This window comes from Entelurus aequoreus, linkage group LG13, assembly GCF_033978785.1.
Source record: "Entelurus aequoreus isolate RoL-2023_Sb linkage group LG13, RoL_Eaeq_v1.1, whole genome shotgun sequence".
Lineage (NCBI taxonomy): Eukaryota > Metazoa > Chordata > Actinopteri > Syngnathiformes > Syngnathidae > Entelurus > Entelurus aequoreus.
The window spans coordinates 7,689,576-7,714,660 of NC_084743.1; the positions used below are offsets into that span (position 1 = coordinate 7,689,576).

At 43.3% G+C, this 25,085-nt stretch overlaps 1 protein-coding gene across 6 annotated transcripts; it reads left to right on the forward strand.

Annotated features, from left to right (window-relative positions):
- The first annotated feature begins 419 nt into the window (after nt 1-419).
- lcp1 (lymphocyte cytosolic protein 1 (L-plastin)) lies at nt 420-23,023 on the forward strand. Of its 6 annotated transcripts, XR_009828249.1 has the most exons (17): nt 10,996-11,082; nt 11,903-11,981; nt 12,050-12,198; nt 12,263-12,386; nt 12,646-12,778; nt 12,962-13,043; nt 13,104-13,269; nt 13,346-13,488; nt 13,618-13,713; nt 14,718-14,913; nt 14,979-15,057; nt 15,130-15,244; nt 15,308-15,441; nt 16,084-16,204; nt 16,762-16,886; nt 22,338-22,558; nt 22,631-23,023. XR_009828249.1 is itself a non-coding variant. In XM_062067347.1 (16 exons), the coding sequence occupies exons 2-16, from the start codon at nt 11,912-11,914 to the stop codon at nt 22,468-22,470; spliced, it is 1,866 nt and encodes a 621-aa protein (XP_061923331.1). In that variant the 5' UTR covers nt 10,996-11,082; nt 11,903-11,911; the 3' UTR covers nt 22,471-23,023. The 6 variants fall into 6 exon arrangements, 2 of the variants coding, with proteins under 2 accessions (XP_061923331.1, XP_061923332.1); XM_062067347.1 differs by having other exon boundaries at nt 22,338-23,023; XM_062067348.1 differs by having other exon boundaries at nt 11,019-11,082; nt 11,879-11,981; nt 22,338-23,023.
- Nucleotides 23,024-25,085: the final 2,062 nt, after the last annotated feature.

Genomic DNA, 25,085 nt, shown 5'->3' on the forward strand with positions numbered 1-25,085 from the left:
GCCACGGGGCGATAATCTTTGAGGGAGGAGATTGTGGGTTTTTTAGGCACTGGAAGGGTTGTGGCCGCCTTAAAACATGATGGTACCACAGCCTGGGTCAGCGAGGTGTTGAAGATGTCTGTGAGAACCCCAGCCAGCTGATCTGCACATCCCTTAAGCACCTTGCCCGGAATGTCATCAGGTCCCACTGCTTTCCGGGGGTTCACTCTCAGGGTTCTCCGGACATGCGCTGTGTCCAGGTTGAGTGGCTGCTCATGTATATAATATATTACGTACATTTATTATATATATAATATAATATATACAACTATTACATATAATATATATATATATATAATATATATATATGTATATATATATATATATATATATATATATATATATATATATATATATATATATATATAATTGTTAAATAAAAACAAAACGATGACTTCATGTTGTTGTTGAAGGATCAAAAACATGTTACGCATTTCTCATGACACAAACCAAAAAGATCAGTTTGATCGTCTTGCCACAAATATTTTAATGATGCAAACTAGACTTTGGTGCAGAAACCCGAACCCACAGATACATTGTAGTCCTGTAGGAAAGACTGGGTCTTATTGTGGAATACTTCCCTGCCTTGAAGTACTTCAGACCACAGTTAACAAGATTTGGCTGCTCCCCGAACAGTGAAGCACATTAGCATGTTAGCATAGGTGTGAGCCCCCTAAAAACAGATTTAGAAATGACACTCTGCAATTGCCGTGGACGCCCTCTTTGACGGGAGTTTTTTGTGGCGCTTCAGCCGGAGGGAGATCTCTTGGGATCTGAGGTATTTCTATGTCCTGTTTCTTTTCTGTGTCCAAACTGGACCACAAGGGAGAAAAGCATGTTTGAGACTCTAGCAGCCCACCCATTTGCTGGCGACTTTGGTAAGGACCAGACAGCCCAGCACGGTGACCCCGAGACCAGTCCACGCACCACACTGCTCTAACCAGGGTCACCGTAGCAACTGCAGAAACAACAGTCACACTGCTCTGACATCAAAGACCTCAACTTGGTGAGCAACTCTTTCAGGTCTTCCAGGACTTTCTGCAGCTTGATGACGTCAGCCTGAGTCCTCCTGGCAAAGTCCTGGACATCGGGAACTTCCAATTGATGATTGCTGACTGTTCTGTTACAACTAAAAGTTGTAAACTCTTGTTGTTGAAATGTGTTGTGCTTGAATAAGCTTGTTATGTAATTAACATTATTACATGTGTATTTGTCGCCATCATGTGGTCATGGCAGTTAATACATCTTTGAGAAGTGTGTAATTTGAAGCAAACTTTATTGACCGGAAGTTACATAAGCCAAGCAGAGAAATCTCCGGTTCCAGCACGTACTTTATGGTGGTTATTTTCGAAGAAAAAACTGCATATATCTTTTGTTTAAGGTTGCATCGCCGGTATGTATCATAAGTTGAACTTTGAACTTGGTTTTTGTCTAAAATATTTCGAGCTAAATTTATGATTTTTGATGTATGATCTTTGCCATACTCATTAGCAATAATTTGCGATGTCATCTAAGATGGCGTCGTAGTACAAATTCACTTTGTTTACCTTCTCATGCCTTGTAAGGTAGCATTACAGCATATATATGAATACATTTGCATAACATGTATATATTGACTGTATTGTTTGTCTTTTTAGTTTCACCCTTTTGAATGTCATTAAACCTGCTGACAACGCTCATCGGTCTCCAGAGTCGTGACGTAAGAAAGGTGTTAATCAGCCCTTGCATCACACATGCACCCCTAACGGCACAGTGAAACGGCGCCATCCAAGCAGACAGAGGTAACACAGTCGTCGCACGCTAGAGTGAAGCTGACCACTACTACGCTACAACGCAAACGGCATACAGCCGTGATTCAGCAGTCACCATCTAGTCCACCCCACCATGTCCAGCAAGGCGCCATCCTTAAAGACCCGGTCCGAGGCTTCGACGAACTCCTCCACAGGTTCCGCAGCAGCTAGGGCAAGAGCAAAAGCTGAGGCAGCCAAAGCCCGCCTCGGTTTTGCAGCAAAAGAAATGGACTTAAAAGTAGAAAAAGCTCAAATAGAGGCATCTATTGAATTTCTTCAACATGAAAAAGATGTTGCATCTGCTATTGCTGAAGCAGAGGCGTTAGAAACAGCTGTAGTCACACAGGTAGAAGCACGCAGCAATCCTTGTTCTTTGGTCACATCTGAACGTACAAAGCAATATGTCCTCAGCCAAGCTGAATTTGTAAAAGAGGGAAAATATGTTGTTACACAGCCATCACAATGTGAAAATGCTCCTCAGAGCAAGTCAAAGCTCAGTAGCAATCAATTACTTCAACCAACAAAACAAAGTGACTCTCAACAAATTCCCTTTGGCCCCCCTAATGATCTTAAAAACTTCCAAAACCCCTCAGTCATTTCCTCCTCTCCTCACATCCAAAACAATGACAGTGCAAGTTGGTCAACTCAGGTATCAGCATCCAACTTCCAGGATGTCCGGCCTTCATGCCAAGAGCCTAAAAACTCTAATGTGAGTGACTTCATTAGATACTTTGCTCGCCGGGAAATAGTAGCAACAGGACTACTGCAGTTTAACGACAAGCCTCAAAATTTCAGAGCTTGGAAACGTTCCTTTAAAAATGCAATAAATGGATTAGAGTTAACAACAAGTGAAGAGATGGACTTGATGTTAAAGTGGCTTGGCAAAGAATCCTCTGAACACGTAGACCAAATTAGAGCCATACACATTAACAACCCAACCAAAGGTCTCAATATGATGTGGGACAGACTTGAGCAATGTTATGGCTCAGCTGAAGTGATTGAGGATACACTCTTCAAAAGAATTGATATGTTCCCCAAAATCACATCCAAAGTCTACACAAAACTAAGGAAGTTTAGTGACCTGCTCATGGAAATGCAGAGTGCTAAAGCTGAAGGAGACCTTCCTGGTCTTGCGTTTTTGGATACCGCAAGAGGATTAAATCCAATTGTGCAGAAACTTCCCTTCAATTTGCAAGAAAGGTGGATCACAGTAGGAGCTAAATACAAACGCACACAACGTGTCCCCTTCCCACCATTCAATGTTTTTGTAGACTTTGTAACGCAGGAAGCTAACTCAAGAAATGACCCCAGTTTTAACTTTACATCGTTCCCTGACGTACCCAAACTCGACAAACTGCCATGGAGAGCATATAAACAAAAATAAATTTCAGTGCACAAAACTGATGTTGTCTCCCGTTACAATTTAGATACACAAAGAACGGCAAACAAAGCTGTAGACAGCGACAAGCTTTGCCCAATTCACATGAAACCTCATCCCCTCTTGAAGTGCAGATCATTTCGAATGAAAACACTCGATGATCGAAAAGCATTCTTAAAAGAGAACCACATTTGCTTCAAATGCTGTTCTTCATCTACACACATTGCAAAAAACTGTATGGTCAAGATACAGTGCTCTGAGTGTCTTGATGAAAAACACTGCACTGCTCTTCACCCAGGACCAGCACCCTGGCTTAGAGTAACTGAACCTGCAGCAGAGTATGGCGGGGAGAGTGACTCCGCTAAGTCGGAGGAGATCACGTCCAAGTGCACACAGGTTTGTGGCGTGAACGAAGCAGGCAGATCCTGCTCTAAAATTAGTCTTGTTAAAGTGTACCCAGCAGGCCATCCTGAACAAGCAGTAAGGCTCTATGCCATCCATGATGAACAAAGCAACAGGTCGTTAGTATGTCCTGAGTTCTTTGAATTGTTCAATGACCGTGGCCCTAGTTCCCCTTATTCACTAAGGACATGTGCTGGTACTAAAGAAGCAATGGGCAGGAGAGCTACAGGATATGTAGTGGCAGCCATAGATGGTTCAGTCCACATCCCATTGCCTAGCCTCATTGAATGTAGAAATATCCCAAACGATAGAGATGAAATTCCCACACCCAGTGCAGCTATACAACACAGTCATCTAAAGTCAGTAGCTCACCTTATCCCTGACCTGGACTCTAATGCCCCCACACTCATGCTTCTCGGACGGGATGCTATTAGAGTTCACAAAGTCCGTAAACAGATAAGTGGCCCTAACAACGCACCCTATGCCCAAAAATTGGACCTCGGGTGGGTCATAGTAGGAAACGTGTGTTTAGGTGATGTCCACAAAACTCTCGCTGTGAAGACGCTGTTCACAAATACAACTGAGAAGGGGCGTCCTACAATGTTTGAGCCATGCCCCAATGTATTTAATGTAATAGAGAGACATTGTGAGATACAAGTTCCATTCAGCTTCAGCACTCAGCTTGTGGATAGCGCTTGTGAACCTGATCATTTAGGATGTAATGTGTTCAAACAAACCAGACATGACAATTACATCGCACCCTCCATTCAGGACAAAGCCTTCTTGAAAATAATGGAAGAAGGACTACAAAAGGACACAGACAAGAGCTGGACAGCTCCATTACCATTCAAGTCGCCACGTCAAAAACTCCCTAACAACAGACCGCATGCCCTGAGCCGCTTAATGTCTCTTGTTCGTAGCTTTGAAAGGAAAGAAGAAATGAAAGAACATTTCATCACGTTTATGGACAAAATATTTGAAAACAAACATGCAGAGCTTGCCCCTCCACTGAAAGACGAAGAGGAATGTTGGTATTTGCCACTATTGGGTGTCTACCACCCTCGCAAGCCCAAACAGATTAGGGTCGTCTTTGACAGCAGCGCGAAGTACAAGAACGTGTCACTAAATGATGTGTTGTTGACAGGACCAGACCTTAACAACTCACTGTTAGGTGTCCGAATACGCTTCAGAAAGGAAGCTGTTGCCTTCACAGCCGACATTGAACAGATGTTTTACTGTTTCAATGTTCCAGAGCAAGACAGAAATTACTTGCGTTTTTTGTGGTTTCGTGACAATGACATTTCCAAAGACATTGTAGAGTATAGGATGAGAGTCCACGTCTTTGGGAATAGCCCATCACCAGCAGTGGCCATATACGGATTACATCAGTCTGTTCTACGCAACCAGCCAGATTGTGATCCAGATGTCAAGCAGTTTGTCACACACGACTTCTACGTAGACGACGGACTCAAATCCCTCTCCACTGTTGAAATGGCTGTGTCCTTATTACATAGAACCCGTGACACACTTGCAAACTCAAATCTAAGACTGCATAAAATAGCAGCTAACAGAAAAGAGGTACTTGAAGCATTCCCTTCACAAGATCATGCCAAAGACCTAAAGGACTTGGACTTTGAAGCTGATTCAGTCCCCATGCAACGTAGCCTGGATCTCCTTTGGGACCTAAAGAAAGACTGCTTCACCTTTAGTGTGTCAGACGAGACAAAGCCCTTTACTAGACGAGGTGTTTTATCAACAATAAACAGCCTTTATGATCCATTAGGCTTTGTAGCACCAGTAACAATGCAGGGAAAGTCCATTCTGCATGAACTTATGGCAGAGAATGGAGACTGGGATGCACCATTGCCCTCAGAAATGGAAGAGTCCTGGACCCTGTGGAAAGACTCACTTAAAGAACTGTCCAACTTGACCATTCCCAGAGCGTACACAGAAATTTCTCCCTCAACAACTACAAAAAAAGAGTTGTTGGTATTTTCGGACGCATCTACTAAGGCTATAGCTGCAGTGGCCTATTTAAGAGTAACAGATGCAGCTAGGAACTGTGAAGTAGGCTTTGTTTTAGGTAAGGCAAAGTTAGCACCACGCCAGGATCAGACCATACCAAGATTAGAGCTTAGTGCTGCTGTGTTAGCAGTCGAGCTTGCAGATCTTCTCACTGACGAATTAGGCTTTGAAATAGACTACACTGCATTCTATACAGACAGTAAAGTAGTTCTAGGTTATATCCACAACGAGACAAGAAGATTTTATGTCTACGTGGCTAACCGTGTTACGAGAATCCGCAAATCTTCTCAACCAAGCCAATGGCATTACGTACCGAGCAGCCAGAACCAAGCAGATCACGCCACTCGTTCTGTTCCTGCTTACCAGCTACCCCTTAGTAACTGGTTCACTGGCCCTGACTTCATGCTCCAAGATCAAAGTCCCTCAAATGACTCCTTTGAACTTGTTGAACCTTGCACGGACTCTGATGTCAGACCACAGGTGTCTACACTCAAAACCACAATCTCAACCAACCAACTTGGCTCTGACAGATTCAACAAGTTTTCGACATGGAAGTCTCTCAAGCGTGCTGTTTCGAGACTACTACACGTCATACATAACTTCAAATCACTGCCGTGGTTGGCACTACTGTGAGACAGGACTCACTGTAGACGAGTCAAACCAAGTCCAAAACATAATCATTCAAGCAGTACAACGGGATGTGTCTGCCAAGGAATTGAAGTGTGTGCAAAAACACGATAAACTACCCCGAACCAGTCCTCTCAAGAACCCAGACCCCTACCTGGATGAAAATGGACTTCTTAGAGTAGGAGGTCGCATCTGTGATTCAAACTTAAGCCCAGGTGAAAAGAACCCACTCATAGTTCCTGGCCAACACCATATTGCAGCTCTTCTCATTAAGCACTACCACGAGCAGACCCGACACCAAGGTCGCCTTTTCACAGAAGGAGCTGTTCGCTCTGCAGGATGGTGGATTGTAGGTGGCAAGAGAAAGGTGAGCACAATCATCTATCATTGTGTAACCTGCAAAAGACTTCGTGCCCCTATGAGTACACAAAAAATGTCGAACCTCCCTCCAGACCGTCTTACAACGGACCCCCCATTCACTAATGTCGGCTTAGATGTTTTTGTCCCATGGTTTGTGTCTTCACAGCGCAAAAGAGGAAGTATCATCCAAAATAAAAGGTGGGCTGTCTTATTCACGTGCTTGAGTATTAGAGCAGTTCACATTGAGGTGATAGTCTCTCGATACCTCTAGCTTTGTTAATGCATTCAGACGGTTTCTGGCAGTAAGAGGACCTGTAAAAAGTGTTCGTTCTGATAGAGGTACCAATTTTGTCAGCGCATGTAAAGAACTGAAGATCCCCTCAAATTTAGACAACACAGCTGTACAAACCTACCTTAAAGATCACGGATGTACATGGACTTTTAACCCTCCACACGCTTCCCACTTTGGCGGGTCATGGGAAAGAATGATTGGACTTGCCCGGAAAATATTGGACACAATGTTTTTCCAGCTCAAGACCACTAAACTCACTCACGAAGTTCTTGTCACCTTTATGGCAGAAGTGGCGGCTATTATAAACGCAAGACCCCTTGTCCCTGTTTCATCGGACCCAAGTGACCCTTTCACTTTGACTCCGGCCACTCTTATAACCCAAAAGGTAACCCCTCTTAAGGCTCCAGTTGGCAACTTTACAGCGTCAGACCTCTACAAACACCAGTGGCGCCAAGTCCAGCACCTGTCAAACACCTTCTGGGACAGGTGGAAGAAGGAGTTCCTTCCCACTCTCCAACCACGTCGCAAGTGGCATTCCAGTCAACTTAACGTGAGCGTAGGTTCGGTCGTTCTACTCAAAGACAGCCAAATTCCCCGAAATGAATGGCCTCTTGCACGTGTAACTCAGGTGTTCCCAAGTAAAGATGGCAAAGTCCGTTCAGTAGAGCTAAGGGTAGTCAGCTCAGATGATACAAAGGTATTGACCAGACCCATCTCAGAAATTGTACCTTTGATTATTTCATGAGAGGTATTTGTTTTTTCCAGTTATTTTTGTGGCGTTTATCCACGCCAAGCGGGGAGTGTTCTGTTACAACTAAAAGTTGTAAACATGTTGTTGAAATGTGTTGTGCTTAAATAAGCTTGTTATGTAATTAACATTATTACATGTGTATTTGTCGCCATCATGTGGTCATGGCAGTTAATACATCTTTGAGAAGTGTGTATTTTGAATCAAACTTTATTGACCGGAAGTTACATAAGCCAAGCAGAGAAATCTCCGGTTCCAGCACGTACTTTATGGTGGTTATTTTCGAAGAAAAAAATGCATATATCTTTTCATACAATCAATCAATGTTTATTTATATAGCCCTAAATCACAAGTGTCTCAAAGGGCTGTACAAGCCACAACGACATCCTCGGTACAGAGCCCACATACGTTTGTTTAAGGTTGCATCGCCGGTATGTATCATGAGTTGAACTTTGAAACTTGGTTTTTGTCTAAAATATTTCGAGCTAAATTTATGATTTTTGATGTATGATCTTTGCCATACTCATTAGCAATCATTTGTGATGTCATCTAAGATGGCGTCGTAGTACAAATTCACTTTGTTTACCTTCTCATGCCTTGTAAGGTAGCATTACAGCATATATATGAATACATTTGCATAACATATGTATATATTGACTGTATTGTTTGTCTTTTTAGTTTCACCCTTTTGAATGTCATTAAACCTGCTGACATCTCTCCAGAGTGGTGACGTAAGAAAGGTGTTAATCAGCCCTTGCATCACACATGCACCCCTAACGGCACACTGACGTTCTCTCGGTTCATGTGAGTATTGGTCCAGCAGCCACAGGCTTCCAGTTCCTGGTTCCCGGAGCGCTTTTGGGAGTGAAGCTTGCGCAGGTTTTTGTAGAGCTGCTTCCAGTGCAAAGCCTGCTGGGAGATGTCTCGCACGTCGCTGTCCATTTTGTCTCTGACATACGTCAACTCCAGCTCCTTTTCCTCGACAGCCTCTCCATCTTTGCCAGCTTGGCCTCCAGCTGCCTGATGTCAGCCTGCAGCTTGAGGCAGGACCTGTCCTGCTCCCCGCATCTGGTCTCCAGCTCCTAGTTCATGCCTTCCTCCGCCATGTTTGGACAGACAACTGAAAGCTTTTCTCTTCATGACTGCTGGCATCACGTGTCATGTGACTTCAGCTCTTTGTTACACGGGAACTGGATCCAAAAGTGAGGATGTCATAGAACCGGGTGTGTGATGTCATGCAGGGGCAGGGCCAGAGCACCGTTGCCACACTTTCGACATTTTTACGAAGAAACCTTGGGTAGCCCTGCTCCCCCTACAGGTGTGAAAGGTAATAGACAGCTTTAAAGGCCTACTGAAATGATTTTTTTTTATTTAAACGGGGATAGCAGATCCATTCTATGTGTCATACTTGATCATTTCGCGATATTGCCATATTTTTGCTGAAAGGATTTAGTAGAGAACATCGACGATAAAGTTCGCAACTTTTGGTCGCTGATAAAAAAAAGCCTTGCCTTTAGCGGAAGTAGCGTGACGTCACAAGTTGAAAGGCTCCTCACATTTGCACATTGTTTACACCAGCAGCGAGAGCGATTCAGACCGAGAAAGCGACGATTACCTAATTTGAGCCAGGATGAAAGATTCGTGGATGAGGAATGTGAGAGTGAAGGACTAGAGTGCAGTGCAGGACGCATCTTTTTTCGCTCTGACCGTAACTTAGGTACAAGCTGGCTCATTGGATTCCACACTTTCTCCTTTTTCTATTGTGGATCACGGATTTGTATTTGAAACCACCTGGGATACTATATCCTCTTGAAAATGAGAGTCCACAACGCCAAATGGACATTCACAGTGACTTTTATCTCCACGACAATACATCGGCGAAGCACTTTAGCTACGGAGCTAACGTGATAGCATCGTGCTTAACTGCAGATAGAAACAAAATAAATAAATCCCTGACTGGAAGGATAGACAGAAGATCAACAATACTATTAAACCATGGACATGTAACTACACGGTTAATACTTTCCAGCCTGGCGAAGCTTAACAATGCTGTTGCTAACGACGCCATTGAAGCTAACTTAGCAACGGGACCTCACATAGCTATGATAAAAATATTAGCGCTCCACCTACGCCAGCCAGCCCTCATCTGCTCATCAACACCCGTGCTCACCTGCGTTCCAGCGATCGACGGAAGGACGAAGGACTTCACCCGATCATCCGTGTGGTCGGCGGCTAGCGTCGGCTAGCGTCGGCTAGCGCGTCTGCTATCCAAATCAAAGTCCTCCTGGTTGTGTTACTGCAGCCAGCCGCTAATACACCGATCCCACCTACAACTTTCTTCTTTGCAGTCTCCATTGTTCATTAAACAAATTGCAAAAGATTCACAACACAGATGTCCAGAATACTGTGGAATTATGAGATGAAAACAGAGCTTTTTTGTATTGGATTCAATGTGTCGAATACTTCCGTTTAACTATTGACGTCACGCGCATACGTCATTATACATAGACCTTTTCAAGCGGAAGTTTAGCGGGAAATGTAAAATGTCACTTTATAAGTTAACCCGGCCGTATTGGCATGTGTTGCAATGTTAAGATGTCATCATTGATATATAAACTATCAGACTGCGTGGTCGCTAGTAGTGGCTTTCAGTAGGCCTTTAAGGTGGTATTATTAAATAGGTGTTTAATTGTTGGTTGTCACATGTTAAGGTGGTATTATTAAATAGGTGTGTAATTGTTGGTTGTCACATGTTAAGGTGGTATTATTAAATAGGTGTGTAATTGTTGGTTGTCACATGTTAAGGTGGTATTATTAAATAGGTGTGTAATTGTTGGTTGTCACATGTTAAGGTGGTATTATTAAATAGGTGTGTAATTGTTGGTTGTCACATGTTAAGGTGGTATTATTAAATAGGTGTTTAATTGTTGGTTGTCACATGTTAAGGTGGTATTATTAAATAGGTGTTTAATTGTTGGTTGTCACATGTTAAGGTGGTATTATTAAATAGGTGTGTAATTGTTGGTTGTCACATGTTAGTCATTATTGTCACATGTTAGTCATTATTTACAAGTTATTAGTTGGTAGTTAGTAATTCTTTGTAAGTCAGTAATTAGTCATGAGTTAGTATGTATTAGTTGGTAGTCAATATTTAGTAGCTGGTAGTTAATAATTAGTATTTAGTAGTTAAAACAGAGCAAGCTTGGTGACTTTGACCATTTAAGAGGGGACAAAGGTGTCTTCATTTCCATGGCTGACATCAGGTTGTCTTGCATTGCCTTATAAGGACACGCTCGCACGGCGTTGATGGCGTGTCACTTCCTTCCTGCTAGATGTGACTAGATGACTCGTCACTCATCGCTCAGTGCAGACTTCAGCAGCCCACCTCAACAGCCATCGCCACGACAACAGCAGCCTTCAGGTAAGAAGACGCTGACATCACCAGGACATTCCCACGGGTGTTTTGTTGTGAAAGGTGGGGAGTCCGGTAGAGAGTGGTGTCAATGAAGGACACCACCTTGATGAACCTCATCAACACTCTAAATTAATCACCAGGACATTCCCACAGGTGTGTCCCTGAAGGTGTGTGTGTGGGAGTGTTTTGTTGTGAAAGGTGGGGTGTCCAGTGGAGAGTGGTGTCAAGTTAGGACAATGAAGGACACCACCTTGATGAACATCATCAACAGGAAGAAGAAGTCAAACCACAGCAGGCGCTTGAAGAGGAAGTTGTAGCCACATGCCCGCCTGTGTCGTGTGCACACCATCAACGGGCAGCATGATGGTGTGCACATAATATAATATATATACATATGTATGTATGATGAATATATAGATCACAAAAGTCATGTGACTTCCTCCTCCTCAGCCTCATGACTCACAGCTAAATGCAACAACGCAGTCGAGTGTCATGTCAAGTCTTTTTGGGACTAAAGAGGACCAGGGTGCAAACCTGAAACATGCATTCTGCTAAAGTAAGCTAAGCTAAGCTAATGTAGCGTTGTTTTAGAAAGAAGGTGATGGTTGGTCTGCAATCACCGTCTGCTGTCTGAAGCTGAGGTCAGTCAGGACTTTGAAAATCATCTCCAAACTAAAAGTGGTTTATTGAGTGAGAAGGGCAAACAGGAAGTGCTCAGCATGAAGCAGGAAGTTGACAGCAGCGAGGAGAAGTGTTTGCATCACACACTTCCTCTTCTGCAGGCTTTCATTTCACATTTCAGGACGTTGTGTGGTGCAACTTTCAGGACCCTGACATGGACAACTCCACGGCAATCGTCTCTCCAGAAGAGCTGGAGGACCTGAGAGAGGCTTTCGCCAAGATTGGTAAGCGAGACCACCGGCGTGGTGTAAATATCACTTTCCAGTCCGTGACCTTCAACCCCTCCTGGCAGACATGGACAACAATGGCTTCATCAGCAAAGACGAACTCAACCAGCTCTTCAGGGCCGCCAACCTAGCTTTGCCGGGCTTCAGGGTCCGAGAGATCGTCCAGGAGCTGACCAAGACCAGCGAGCAGCTCACCTTCCAGCAGTTCACGCAGGTCAGTTGGCAGGACAGTCCAACATGGCCGACATCTTTACCAGCAGCCTGGACTTCCTGCGCAGATGGTTCAAGGCCTGAAGAGCACTGAGGTTGGCAAGACCTTCAGAAAGGCCATCAACAAGAAGGAGGGAATCTGCAATGTGGCCGGAACATCAGAGCAAGCGGGCACTCAGCACTCCTATTCAGGTCAGCACACACACACACACACACACACACACACACACACTTGTCGAGCTGCACAAAAGGCAGAGCTGGGGGATCAGATCTTTGGAGAGCAATGTTTACATACTAAACTCTTTGGAAAAGTCCTCTTTTTGGGAGAAACTTTCCAGACTGGAGTATTTAGGGGGACAGACTTTGGTTTTATGTGGTTGGGATCCAAGATGGAGACTGTTTCATCTAAAAGGTGTCAGCGCAGCCTGATAGAACCTTCCTGTGTCCACAGAGGAGGAGAAGGTGGCCTTCGTCAACTGGATCAACAAAGCTCTTGAGAAGGACCCGGACTGTAAACACGTCCTGCCGGCTGATCCCAACAGCAATGATCTTTTCACGGCAGTGGGAGACGGAATCGTTCTATGGTACTTTAAGAATACATTTTGACAAACACAGCCCCAAATCCAACCCTAAACCTGACCCAAGGTGCAACTCCAACCACAATCCTAGCTCCAGCGCCAAGTCTAACCCGAACCCTTACCCTTACTGTAATCCCAATCCGACCCCGGCCTCGCCTAATTGAAAGCAATTCTCTTGCGTCCTGTCAGTAAAATGATCAACCTCTCTGTGGAGGACACCATCGATGAGAGGACCATCAACAAGAAGAAGCTCACTCCTTTCACCATTCAGGTGAGACTTTGACCAGGGGAACCCCATGAAGTCTGAACATCGTGTGATCTGCTTCAATAGGAGAACCTGAACCTGGCGCTGAACTCTGCGTCTGCGATCGGCTGCCACGTGGTCAACATCGGCGCCGAAGACCTGAAGGAAGGCAGGCAGCACTTGGTCCTGGGCCTGCTGTGGCAGATCATCAAGATCGGATTATTTGCCGACATCGAGCTCAGCAGGAACGAAGGTGCGGCCATGTTGGCCGAGGATTATTTCCGCGACTTTGATCAGCGTTGATTGTGTTCCTTTGTGTGTTTGTGAAGCTCTGATTGCTCTGCTGCGAGATGGTGAGAGTCTGGAGGACCTGATGAAGCTCTCACCAGAGGAACTTCTTCTGCGTTGGGCTAACTACCACCTGGAGGAAGCTGGCGCTCCAAAGCTCAACAACTTCAGCTCCGACATCAAGGTGAGCACACCACCACCGCAAATACGTGCAATGGCAACATAACAGGTTGGATTCTGGATCCCAAATGGGAATAAAATGCAACTTCAAAGTGTTGATTGAAGAAGACCAGCCCAACGTGTTCTCTTGCAGGACTCCAAAGCGTACTACAACCTCCTGAATCAGGTGGCCCCCAAAGGTGACGAGGAGGGAATCCCCTCCATCAACATCGACATGTCGGGAGTGAGGGTGAGAACATTTATGGACACAATCTTTGTTGCTAACCAGAACAGCAGCAGAATCCATGATCCAGCATCCATGATGACTGCAAGGGTTGGTCTAGTTATCTTAAACAGGTGGTTGCTCCACAGTGTTGTGTATTCATCTTTATGTTCTCAAGTGCTACACACTTTATTCCACCCAATAATCCCAACCCTAACTCAAATCCTAACCCAAATTCTAGCCCTCAGCTAATAACTAAATCCAACCCTAAAACCATTGCCAACCTGAACCCCAACCTAACCCCCAAAACCAACCCTGACCCCTAAAACCAACCCAAACACCAGCTATTTTCGTAACCTAACCCTAACTCAAATGCTAACCCAAATTCTAGCCCTCAGCTAATACCTAAGTCCAACCCTAAAACCAATGCCAACCTTAACCCCAGCTTAACCCCTAAAATCAACCCTAACCCCAGCCCTTTTCATAACCTAACCCTAACTCAAACGCTAACCCAAATTGTAGCCCTGAGCTAATACCCAAGTCCAACCCTAAAACCAATGCCAACCCTAACCCCAACCTAAAACTAAACCCAACCCCAACCTAACCCCTAAAACCAACCCTAACCCCTAAACCCAACCCGAACCCCAGACATTTTCATAACCTAACCCTAACTGAAATGCTAACCCCAATTGTAGCCCTCAGCTAATACCCAAGTCCAACCCTAAAATCAATACCAACCCTAACCGCAACCTAACCCCTAAAACAACCCTAACCCCAACCTAACCCCAGCCATTTTCATAACCTAACCCTAACTGAAACGCTAACCCCAATTCTAGCCTTCAGCTAATACCTAGGCCCAACCCTAAAACCAAAACCAACCCTAACCCCAACCTAACCCCTAAAACCAACCCTAACCCAAGCCCTTTTCATAACCTAACCCTAACTCAAATGCTAACCCTCGTTCTAATCTTAAAGCCAAGTTCCATTTCAAACGGAGCCTAACCCTAAGCGGTTCTTGTTGGGTTGGCTAGGAGAAAGAAGATCTGAAACGTGCCGAGTGCATGCTGGAGCAGGCTGACAAGCTGGGATGTCGACAATTCGTCATGGCGACCGACGTGGTCCGTGGCAACCCCAAACTCAACCTGGCCTTCGTGGCCAACCTCTTCAACAAGTACCCGGCCCTGAAGAAGCCCGAGAACCAGGACATTGACTGGAGCTCCATCGAAGGTGAGGACCGACACATACCCAGTGGTTTTTGTCTTCTGGTTTGGAAACATCTGCTTGGCCTTCAGGAGAGACCAGGGAGGAGCGCACCTTCAGGAACTGGATGAACTCTTTGGGGGTCAACCCTCGAGTCAACCACCTCTACAGGTAAGCCATCCTCAGGTCTCCCGTGTCCTCATGGCTGCAAGGAGTTCTAACAGGTGTGTCTGTGCGTGCCAGCGATATCGACGACGCCATGGTCATCTTCCAGCTGTACCAGAAGATCAAGGTTCCAGTAGACTGGGACCGTGTCAACAAACCCCCTTACCCCAAACTGGGCAGCAACATGAGGAAGGTAAGAACTTCTCAGGAACAAGACCACAACTCTTGAGGGTTCAACATATGACGCCCCCTCCAGTTGGAGAACTGCAACTATGCCGTAGAACTTGGCAAGAAGGAGGCCAAGTTCTCTTTGGTGGGCATCGCGGGCCGGGACCTGCATGCCGGGAATCGAACTCTCACACTCGCTCTTCTTTGGCAGCTCATGAGGAGGTAAGCATCGGCAAAAGGAAGGGATGGATGGATTGGTAGATGGATGATGGATGGATAGGTAGATGGATTAATGGGTAGGTGAATGGATGGATAGGTGAATGGATGGATGGTAGATGTAGGGATGGATGAAGGGATGGATGGATGGATGAAGGATAGATGGGTAGATGGATGATGGATGAATAGGTACATGGACGGATGGATGGATGGGCAGATGGATGATGAGGGATAGGTAGTTGGATGGATGGATGATGGATGGGTAGATGTATGATAGATGATAGGTAGATGGATGATGGATGGATAGGTAGATGAAGGGATGGATGGTAGATGAAGGGACGGATGGGTAGATGAAGGGATAGATGGTAGATGAAGGGATGATAGTAGATGAAGGGATGGATGGGTGGATGGATGATGAATAGAAACAGAAAAGATGGATGACGAATAGAAACAGAAAAGATGGATGAAGACGAATAGAAAAGATGGATAAGGACGAATAGAAAAGATGGATGAAGACAAATAGAAAAGATGGATGAAGACGAATAGAAAAGATGGATGAAGACAAATAGAAAAGATGGATGAAGACGAATAGAAAAGATGGATGAAGACAAATAGAAAAGATGGATGAAGATGTATTTCACTCTTCAGATACACTTTGAACATCCTGGAGGATCTTGGTGATGGTCAGAAGGTGAATGATGACGTCATCGTTGTTTGGGTCAACAACACCCTGACTCAACACAACAAACCTTCCATCTCCAGTTTCAAGGTGTTTCATCTTCTTCATGTTTCATCTTAATTTTTCATCTTCATGTTTCATCTTCTTCATGTTTCATCTTCATGTTTCATCTTCATGTTTCATCTTCTTCATGTTTCATCTTCTTCATGTTTCATCTTCATGTTTCATCTTTATGTTTCATCTTCTTCATGTTTCATCTTCTTCATGTTTCATTTTCATGTTTCATCTTCATGTTTCATCTTCATGTTTCATCTTCATGTTTCATCTTCATGTTTCATCTTCCATTTTACATCTTCATGTTTCATCTTCTTCATGTTTCATCTTCATGTTTCATCTTCATGTTTCATCTTCTTCATGTTTCATCTTCTTCATGTTTCATCTTCATGTTTCATCTTCATGTTTCATCTTCTTCATGTTTCATCTTCTTCATGTTTCATTTTCATGTTTCATCTTCATGTTTCATCTTCATGTTTCATTTTCATGTTTCATCTTCATGTTTCATCTTCATGTTTCATCTTCCATTTTACATCTTCATGTTTCATCTTCATGTTTTATCTTCTTCATGTTTCATCTTCATGTGTTGGTAGGACACGTCCATCAGCACCAGTCTGCCCGTGCTGGACCTGATCGACGCCATCCAGCCTGGATCGATCCGATACGACCTGCTGAAGACGGACGATCTGACTGAAGATGAGAAACTGAATAACGCAAAGTATGTCCACCTGTCTTTGTTGCCACCTGCTTGTGCATGATGATGTGCATGATATACATGATGATGTGCATGATGATATACATGATGATGTGCATGATATACATGATGATGTGCATGATGATATACATGATGATGTGCATGATGATATACATGATGATGTGCATGATGATATACATGATGATGTGCATGATGATGTGCATGATGATATACATGATGATGTGCATGATATACATGATGATGTGCATGATGATATACATGATGATGTGCATGATGATATACATGATGATGTGCATGATGATATACATGATGATGTGCATGATGATATACATGATGATATACATGATGATGTGCATGATGATATACATGATGATGTGCATGATGATGTGCATGATGATATACATGATGATGTGCATGATATACATGATGATGTGCATGATGATATACATGATGATGTGCATGATGATATACATGATGATGTGCATGATGATATACATGATGATGTGCATGATGATGTGCATGATGATATACATGATGATGTGCATGATATACATGATGATGTGCATGATGATATACATGATGATGTGCATGATATACATGATGATGTGCATGATGATATACATGATGATGTGCATGATGATATACATGATGATTTGCATGATATACATGATGATGTGCATGATGATATACATGATGATGTGCATGATGATGTGCATGATGATGTGCATGATGATATACATGATGATGTGCATGATATACATGATGATGTGCATGATGATATACATGATGATGTGCATGATATACATGATGATGTGCATGATGATATACATGATGATGTGCATGATGATATACATGATGATGTGCATGATATACATGATGATGTGCATGATGATATACATGATGATGTGCATGATGATGTGCATGATGATATACATGATGATGTGCATGATGATATACATGATGATGTGCATGATGATGTGCATGATGATATACATGATGATGTGCATGATGATATACATGATGATGTGCATGATATACATGATGATGTGCATGATGATATACATGATGATGTGCATGATGATGTGCATGATGATATACATGATGATGTGCATGATGATATACATGATGATGTGCATGATGATGTGCATGATGATATACATGATGATGTGCATGATGATGTGCATGATGATATACATGATGATGTGCATGATGATGTGCATGATGATATACATGATGATGTGCATGATGATGTGCATGATGATATACATGATGATGTGCATGATGATGTGCATGATGATATACATGATGACAGTCAGATGTCTGATGGGTGTTACGTCGATGTTGCAGCAATGCAATGTCCAGGGCACAATTATTGAGGTGGTGAAGAATGAGGTACAAGATGGTCGGGGGCAGTAAAGGGGCAGTAAAGGGGAAGTAAAGGGTTAGTAAAGGGGCAGTAAAGGGTTAGTAAAGGGGCAGTAAAGGGGCAGTAAAGGGTTAGTAAAGGGGCAGTAAAGGGTTAGTAAAGGGGTAGTAAAGGGTTAGTAAAGGGGTAGTAAAGGGGCAGTAAAGGGGCAGTAAAGGGTTAGTAAAGGGGCAGTAAAGGGTTAGTAAAGGGGCAGTAAAGGGTTAGTAAAGGGGCAGTAAAGGGGCAGTAAAGGGTTAGTAAAGGGGCAGTAAAGGGTTAGTAAAGGGGTAGTAAAGGGGTAGTAAAGGGGTAGTAAAGGGGCAGTAAAGGGGCAGTAAAGGGTTAGTAAAGGGGCAGTAAAGGGTTAGTAAAGGGGCAGTAAAGGGTTAGTAAAGGGGCAGTAAAGGGGCAGTAAAGGGGTAGTAAAGGGGCAGTAAAGGGTTAGTAAAGGGGCAGTAAAGGGTTAGTAAAGGGGCAGTAAAGGGTTAGTAAAGGGGTAGTAAAGGGGCAGTAAAGGGTTAGTAAAGGGTTAGTAAAGGGGCAGTAAAGGGTTAGTAAAGGGGAAGTAAAGGGTTAGTAAAGGGGCAGTAAAGGGTTAGTAAAGGGGTAGTAAAGGGGCAGTAAAGGGTTAGTAAAGGGTTAGTAAAGGGGCAGTAAAGGGTTAGTAAAGGGTTAGTAAAGGGGCAGTAAAGTGGTAGTAAAGGGGCAGTAAAGGGGTAGTAAAGGGGCAGGCTGCTCGTTTAGCAGTCTCACAGCCTGGGGTTACAGACTGTGAAACATTCTGGTGGTCCTGGCGTGAATCCATCTATACCTCCTTCTGGAGGGTAGCAGGTTGAAGAGGCCATGTGCTGGGTGGTATCTGCTGGAATAGATCTATACCTCCTTCTGGAGGGTAGCAGGTTGAAGAGGCCATGTGCTGGGTGGTATCTGCTGGAATAGATCTATACCTCCTTCTGGAGGGTAGCAGGTTGAAGAGGCTATGTGCTGGGTGGTATCTGCTGGAATAGATCTATACCTCCTTCTGGAGGGTAGCAGGTTGAAGAGGCCATGTGCTGGGTGGTATCTGCTGGAATAGATCTATACCTCCTTCTGGAGGGTAGCAGGTTGAAGAGGCTATGTGCTGGGTGGTATCTGCTGGAATAGATCTATACCTCCTTCTGGAGGGTAGCAGGTTGAAGAGGCCATGTGCTGGGTGGTATCTGCTGGAATAGATCTATACCTCCTTCTGGAGGGTAGCAGGTTGAAGAGGCCATGTGCTGGGTGGTATCTGCTGGAATAGATCTATAACTCCTTCTGGAGGGTAGCAGGTTGAAGAGGCCATGTGCTGGGTGGTATCTGCTGGAATAGATCTATACCTCCTTCTGGAGGGTAGCAGGTTGAAGAGGCCATGTGCTGGGTGGTATCTGCTGGAATAGATCTATACCTCCTTCTGGAGGGTAGCAGGTTGAAGAGGCCATGTGCTGGGTGGTATCTGCTGGAATAGATCTATACCTCCTTCTGGAGGGTAGCAGGTTGAAGAGGCTATGTGCTGGGTGGTATCTGCTGGAATAGATCTATACCTCCTTCTGGAGGGTAGCAGGTTGAAGAGGCCATGTGCTGGGTGGTATCTGCTGGAATAGATCTATACCTCCTTCTGGAGGGTAGCAGGTTGAAGAGGCTATGTGCTGGGTGGTATCTGCTGGAATAGATCTATAACTCCTTCTGGAGGGTAGCAGGTTGAAGAGGCTATGTGCTGGGTGGTATCTGCTGGAATAGATCTATACCTCCTTCTGGAGGGTAGCAGGTTGAAGAGGCTATGTGCTGGGTGGTATCTGCTGGAATAGATCTATAACTCCTTCTGGAGGGTAGCAGGTTGAAGAGGCTATGTGCTGGGTGGTATCTGCTGGAATAGATCTATACCTCCTTCTGGAGGGTAGCAGGTTGAAGAGGCTATGTGCTGGGTGGTATCTGCTGGAATAGATCTATACCTCCTTCTGGAGGGTAGCAGGTTGAAGAGGCCATGTGCTGGGTGGTATCTGCTGGAATAGATCTATAACTCCTTCTGGAGGGTAGCAGGTTGAAGAGGCCATGTGCTGGGTGGTATCTGCTGGAATAGATCTATAACTCCTTCTGGAGGGTAGCAGGTTGAAGAGGCCATGTGCTGGGTGGTATCTGCTGGAATAGATCTATACCTCCTTCTGGAGCAGGCCTGGGCAAATGAAGGCCCGGGTGCTGCATGCGGCCTGTTAAGCTTTTCAATCTGGCCGGCCGGACATTCCCAAATCATTGTTTTAGATCTTTAAGATGTAAAGTGTAGCTGCCATTATGATGTACACTCATCTTTTCAAATTAGCGTAAGTCTTCATCTATACAAAGTATTTCAATGGTTGGAATCTGCACTTTTGCACTAATCTAATTATTTACTATGGTAATCTAATTAGTTACTATGGTAATCTAATTAGTTACTATGGTAATCTAGTTACTATGGTAATCTAAGTTACAGCAGCTCAGACAAGGCACCAAGCAGTGTGGGTGGGGAGCGTCTCCACAGAGTGTTTCCAGAGCCTGAAATGCGGGTGTCATAATGATGATGTGCATGATGATGATGTGCATGATGTTGATGTGCATGATGTTGATGATGTGCATGATGATGATGTACATGTTGATTATGTGCATAATGATGATGATGATGATGTGCATGATGATGATGTGCATGGTGTTGATGATGTGCATGATGATGATGTACATGTTGATTATGTGTATAATGATGATGATGATGATGTACATGATGATGATGTGCATGATGTTGATGATGTGCATGATGATGATGTACATGTTGATGATGTGCATGATGACGATGTGCATGATGTTGATGATGTACATGATGTTGATGTACATGTTGATTATGTGCATAATGATGATGATGATGTTGATGATGTGCATGATGATGATGTGCATGATGTTGATGATGTGCATGATGTTGATGATATGCATGATGATGATGTACATGTTGATTATGTGCATAATGATGATGATGATGATGTGCATGATGATGTGCATGATGTTGATGATGTGCATGATGATGATGTACATGTTGATGATGTGCATGATGACGATGTGCATGATGTTGATGATGTACATGATGTTGATGTACATGTTGATTATGTGCATAATGATGATGATGATGTTGCATGATGTTGATGATATGCATGATGATGATGTACATGTTGATGATGTGCATAATGATGATGATGATGATGTGCATGATGATGTGCATTATGTTGATGATGTGCATGATGATGATGTACATGTTGATGATGTGCATGATGACGATGTGCATGATGTTGATGATGTACATGATGTTGATGTACATGTTGATTATGTGCATAATGATGATGATGATGTTGATGATGTGCATGATGATGATGTGCATGATGTTGATGATGTGCATGATGTTGATTATGTGCATGATGATGATGTACATGATGATGATGTGCATGATGATGATGTGCATGATGTTGATGATGTACATGATGATGATGTACATGTTGATTATGTGCATAATGATGATGATGATGTGCATGATGATGATGTGCATGATGTTGATGATGTGCATGATGATGATGTACATGTTGATGATGTGCATAATGATGATGATGATGATGTTGATGATGTGCATGATGGTGATGTGCATGATGTTGATGATGTGCATGATGATGATGTACATGTTGATGATGTGCATAATTATGATGATGTTGATGATGTACATGATGATGATGTGCATGATGTTGATGATGTGCATGATGATGCTGTACATGTTGATGATGTGCATAATGATGATGATGATGTTGATGATGTGCATGATGATGATGTGCATGATGTTGATGATGTGCATGATGATGATGTACATGTTGATGATGTGCATAATGATGATGATGTTGATGATGTGCATGATGATGATGTACATGTTGATTATGTGCATAATGATGATGATGATGATGTTGATGATGTGCATGATGATGATGATGATGATGTTGATGATGTGCATGATGATGATGATGTTGCAGGTATGCCATCTCCATGGCGAGGAAGATTGGTGCCCGCGTGTACGCGCTGCCTGAGGACTTAGTGGAAGTCAAGTCCAAGATGGTGATGACTGTGTTTGCCTGCCTGATGGCTCGCGCCATGAAGCACATATGATCATATACCATGCCATACCTGCATGATGTCATATCTCATATACCATGCCATACCTGCATGATGTCACATCTCATATACCATGCCATACCTGCATGATTGTCATATCTCATATACCATGCCATACCTGCATGATTGTCATATCTCATATACCATGCCATACCTGCATGATGTCACATCTCATATACCATGCCATACCTGCATGATTGTCATATCTCATATACCATGCCATACCTGCATGATGTCACATCTCATATACCATGCCATACCTGCATGATTGTCATATCTCATATACCATGCCATACATCTATCTATGTCATATGAGATATGACATGATCATGTCATATCTCATATACCATGTCATACCTGCATGATCATGCCATATCTCATATACCATGCCATACCTGCATGATGTCATATCTCATATACCATGCCATACCTGCATGATGTCATATCTCATATACCATGCCATACCTGCATGATCATGCCATATCTCATATACCATGCCATACCTGCATGATGTCATATCTCATATACCATGCCATACCTGCATGATTTCATATCTCATATACCATGCCATACCTGCATGATTGTCATATCTCATATACCATGCCATACCTGCATGATCATGTCATATCTCATATACCATGTCATACCTGCATGATATCATAACTCATATACCATGCCATACCTGCATGATCATGTCATATCTCATATACCATGCCATACCTGCATGATCATGTCATATCTCATATACCATGCCATACCTGCATGATGTCATATCTCATATACCATGCCATACCTGCATGATTGTCATATCTCATATACCATGCCATACCTGCATGATCATGTCATATCTCATATACCATGTCATACCTGCATGATATCATAACTCATATACCATGCCATACCTGCATGATCATGTCATATCTCATATACCATGTCATACCTGCATGATATCATATCTCATATACCATGTCATAGATGCATGATGCCATATCTCATACCATGTCATATCTCATATACCATGTCATACCTGCATGATCATGTCATATCTCATATACCATGTCATACCTGCATGATATCATAACTCATATACCATGCCATACCTGCATGATCATGTCATATCTCATATACCATGCCATACCTGCATGATCATGTCATATCTCATATACCATGTCATACCTGCATGATATCATAACTCATATACCATGCCATACCTGCATGATCATGTCATATCTCATATACCATGCCATACCTGCATGATATCATATCTCATATACCATGCCATACCTGCATGATATCATATCTCATATACCATGTCATAGATGCATGATGTCATATCTCATACCATGTCATATCTCATATACCATGTCATACCTGCATGATCATGTCATATCTCATATACCATAGGTGCATGATGATGTCATACCTGATACCATGTCATACCTGCATGATGATGTCATACCTGATACATGTAAATGTCATACATTGGAAACATTTACTGCTTTACAAAAAAAAAAACCCCAAGACCCATTTTTGTTTGACTTTTCACCAACATTTGATCTCATTCTCCTTGAGTTTGTCAAATAAAAGTCATATTTCACTTCTGAACACCATGTTTGATGAATTGTAATCCATAATATTTGAACAATTTCACCATGTTTTAGGACAATGTAGTGGAATTTCTGACCAAATCAGAAATTGGTCAGACCAACTTTCTTTCTGACCTCTGTACCATTTCTATTTTTTGAGCGAGGTTGGAATGCATTAGGGAGGACACGACATGGCAGGGCGGGTCGCCCTGACATTGTACATCTTATCTTGGTTGTTTGTTATGCTGGCCTTTGAACCACCAGGAAGCGTATAACTAACCACGTTGGACCAAGTGTGGTGTGTGTGCGCTCGTTCACGAGAGCGCATCATCCAACGTCTCCGGAGACGTTGTCTGTAATCATGGCAACCCAATCCAACCTTGTACCATCTGATTATGAGTAAATAAAACTTGTAACAAATTCTCTTTTGTTCCTGTTTAAGATTCCGACATTTCCACCACATAAAGTTGGCGTCACGAACAGGATGGGTTAGAACGCTGCGGTCGACATCCACTCCCGGTCTCTCAGGGCAGACACAGTTGCACTACAATTTTACTTAATGTGTAAACTCTGTCTGTCTGGAGATGGTCGGGACTGGTAAGACTAATTGCTAAACCTATTTTTGATTAAAAAAAAGTGGGTTTGGTGAAGTTCTCCAAAAACAACCTGCGATGGTTGGCTTGGGTTGCTATATATGTGATTGTATTGTCTGTGTGTTTGTTTGAACATTAACATTCATTATCTGGGAATAAAGAAAACTTGCGATTTGATAAAAGGGTAACTGTTAATAGAATTGTGGTGGATGAGGAGTGTTTAGCACAGACTATTTGAGGCAAAAACATTTGTTCACCCATTTTTCTGCTTCTGCAAGTACACCATGTTAGCACAGTTTGGATACAGCTAAAGTCAGGGCATTTTTAATTAGCTGGTGGTACATTTGATTATAAAAAATTGTTGATAAGTCTGTGAATGTGCGACACATCTGTTTTTGTGGAGCTGCAGCGGTAAAGGCCCATTTTTAGT

Coding starts and splice junctions, on each gene's coding strand:
- lcp1 (XM_062067347.1), top strand. CDS start 11,912: ATGGACAACTCCACGGCAATCGTCTCTCCAGAAGAGCTGGAGGACCTG. Junction 12,387..12,645: donor CACTCAGCACTCCTATTCAG/GTCAGCACACAC, acceptor CTGTGTCCACAG/AGGAGGAGAAGGTGGCCTTC. Junction 13,489..13,617: donor ACTTCAGCTCCGACATCAAG/GTGAGCACACCA, acceptor GTTCTCTTGCAG/GACTCCAAAGCGTACTACAA.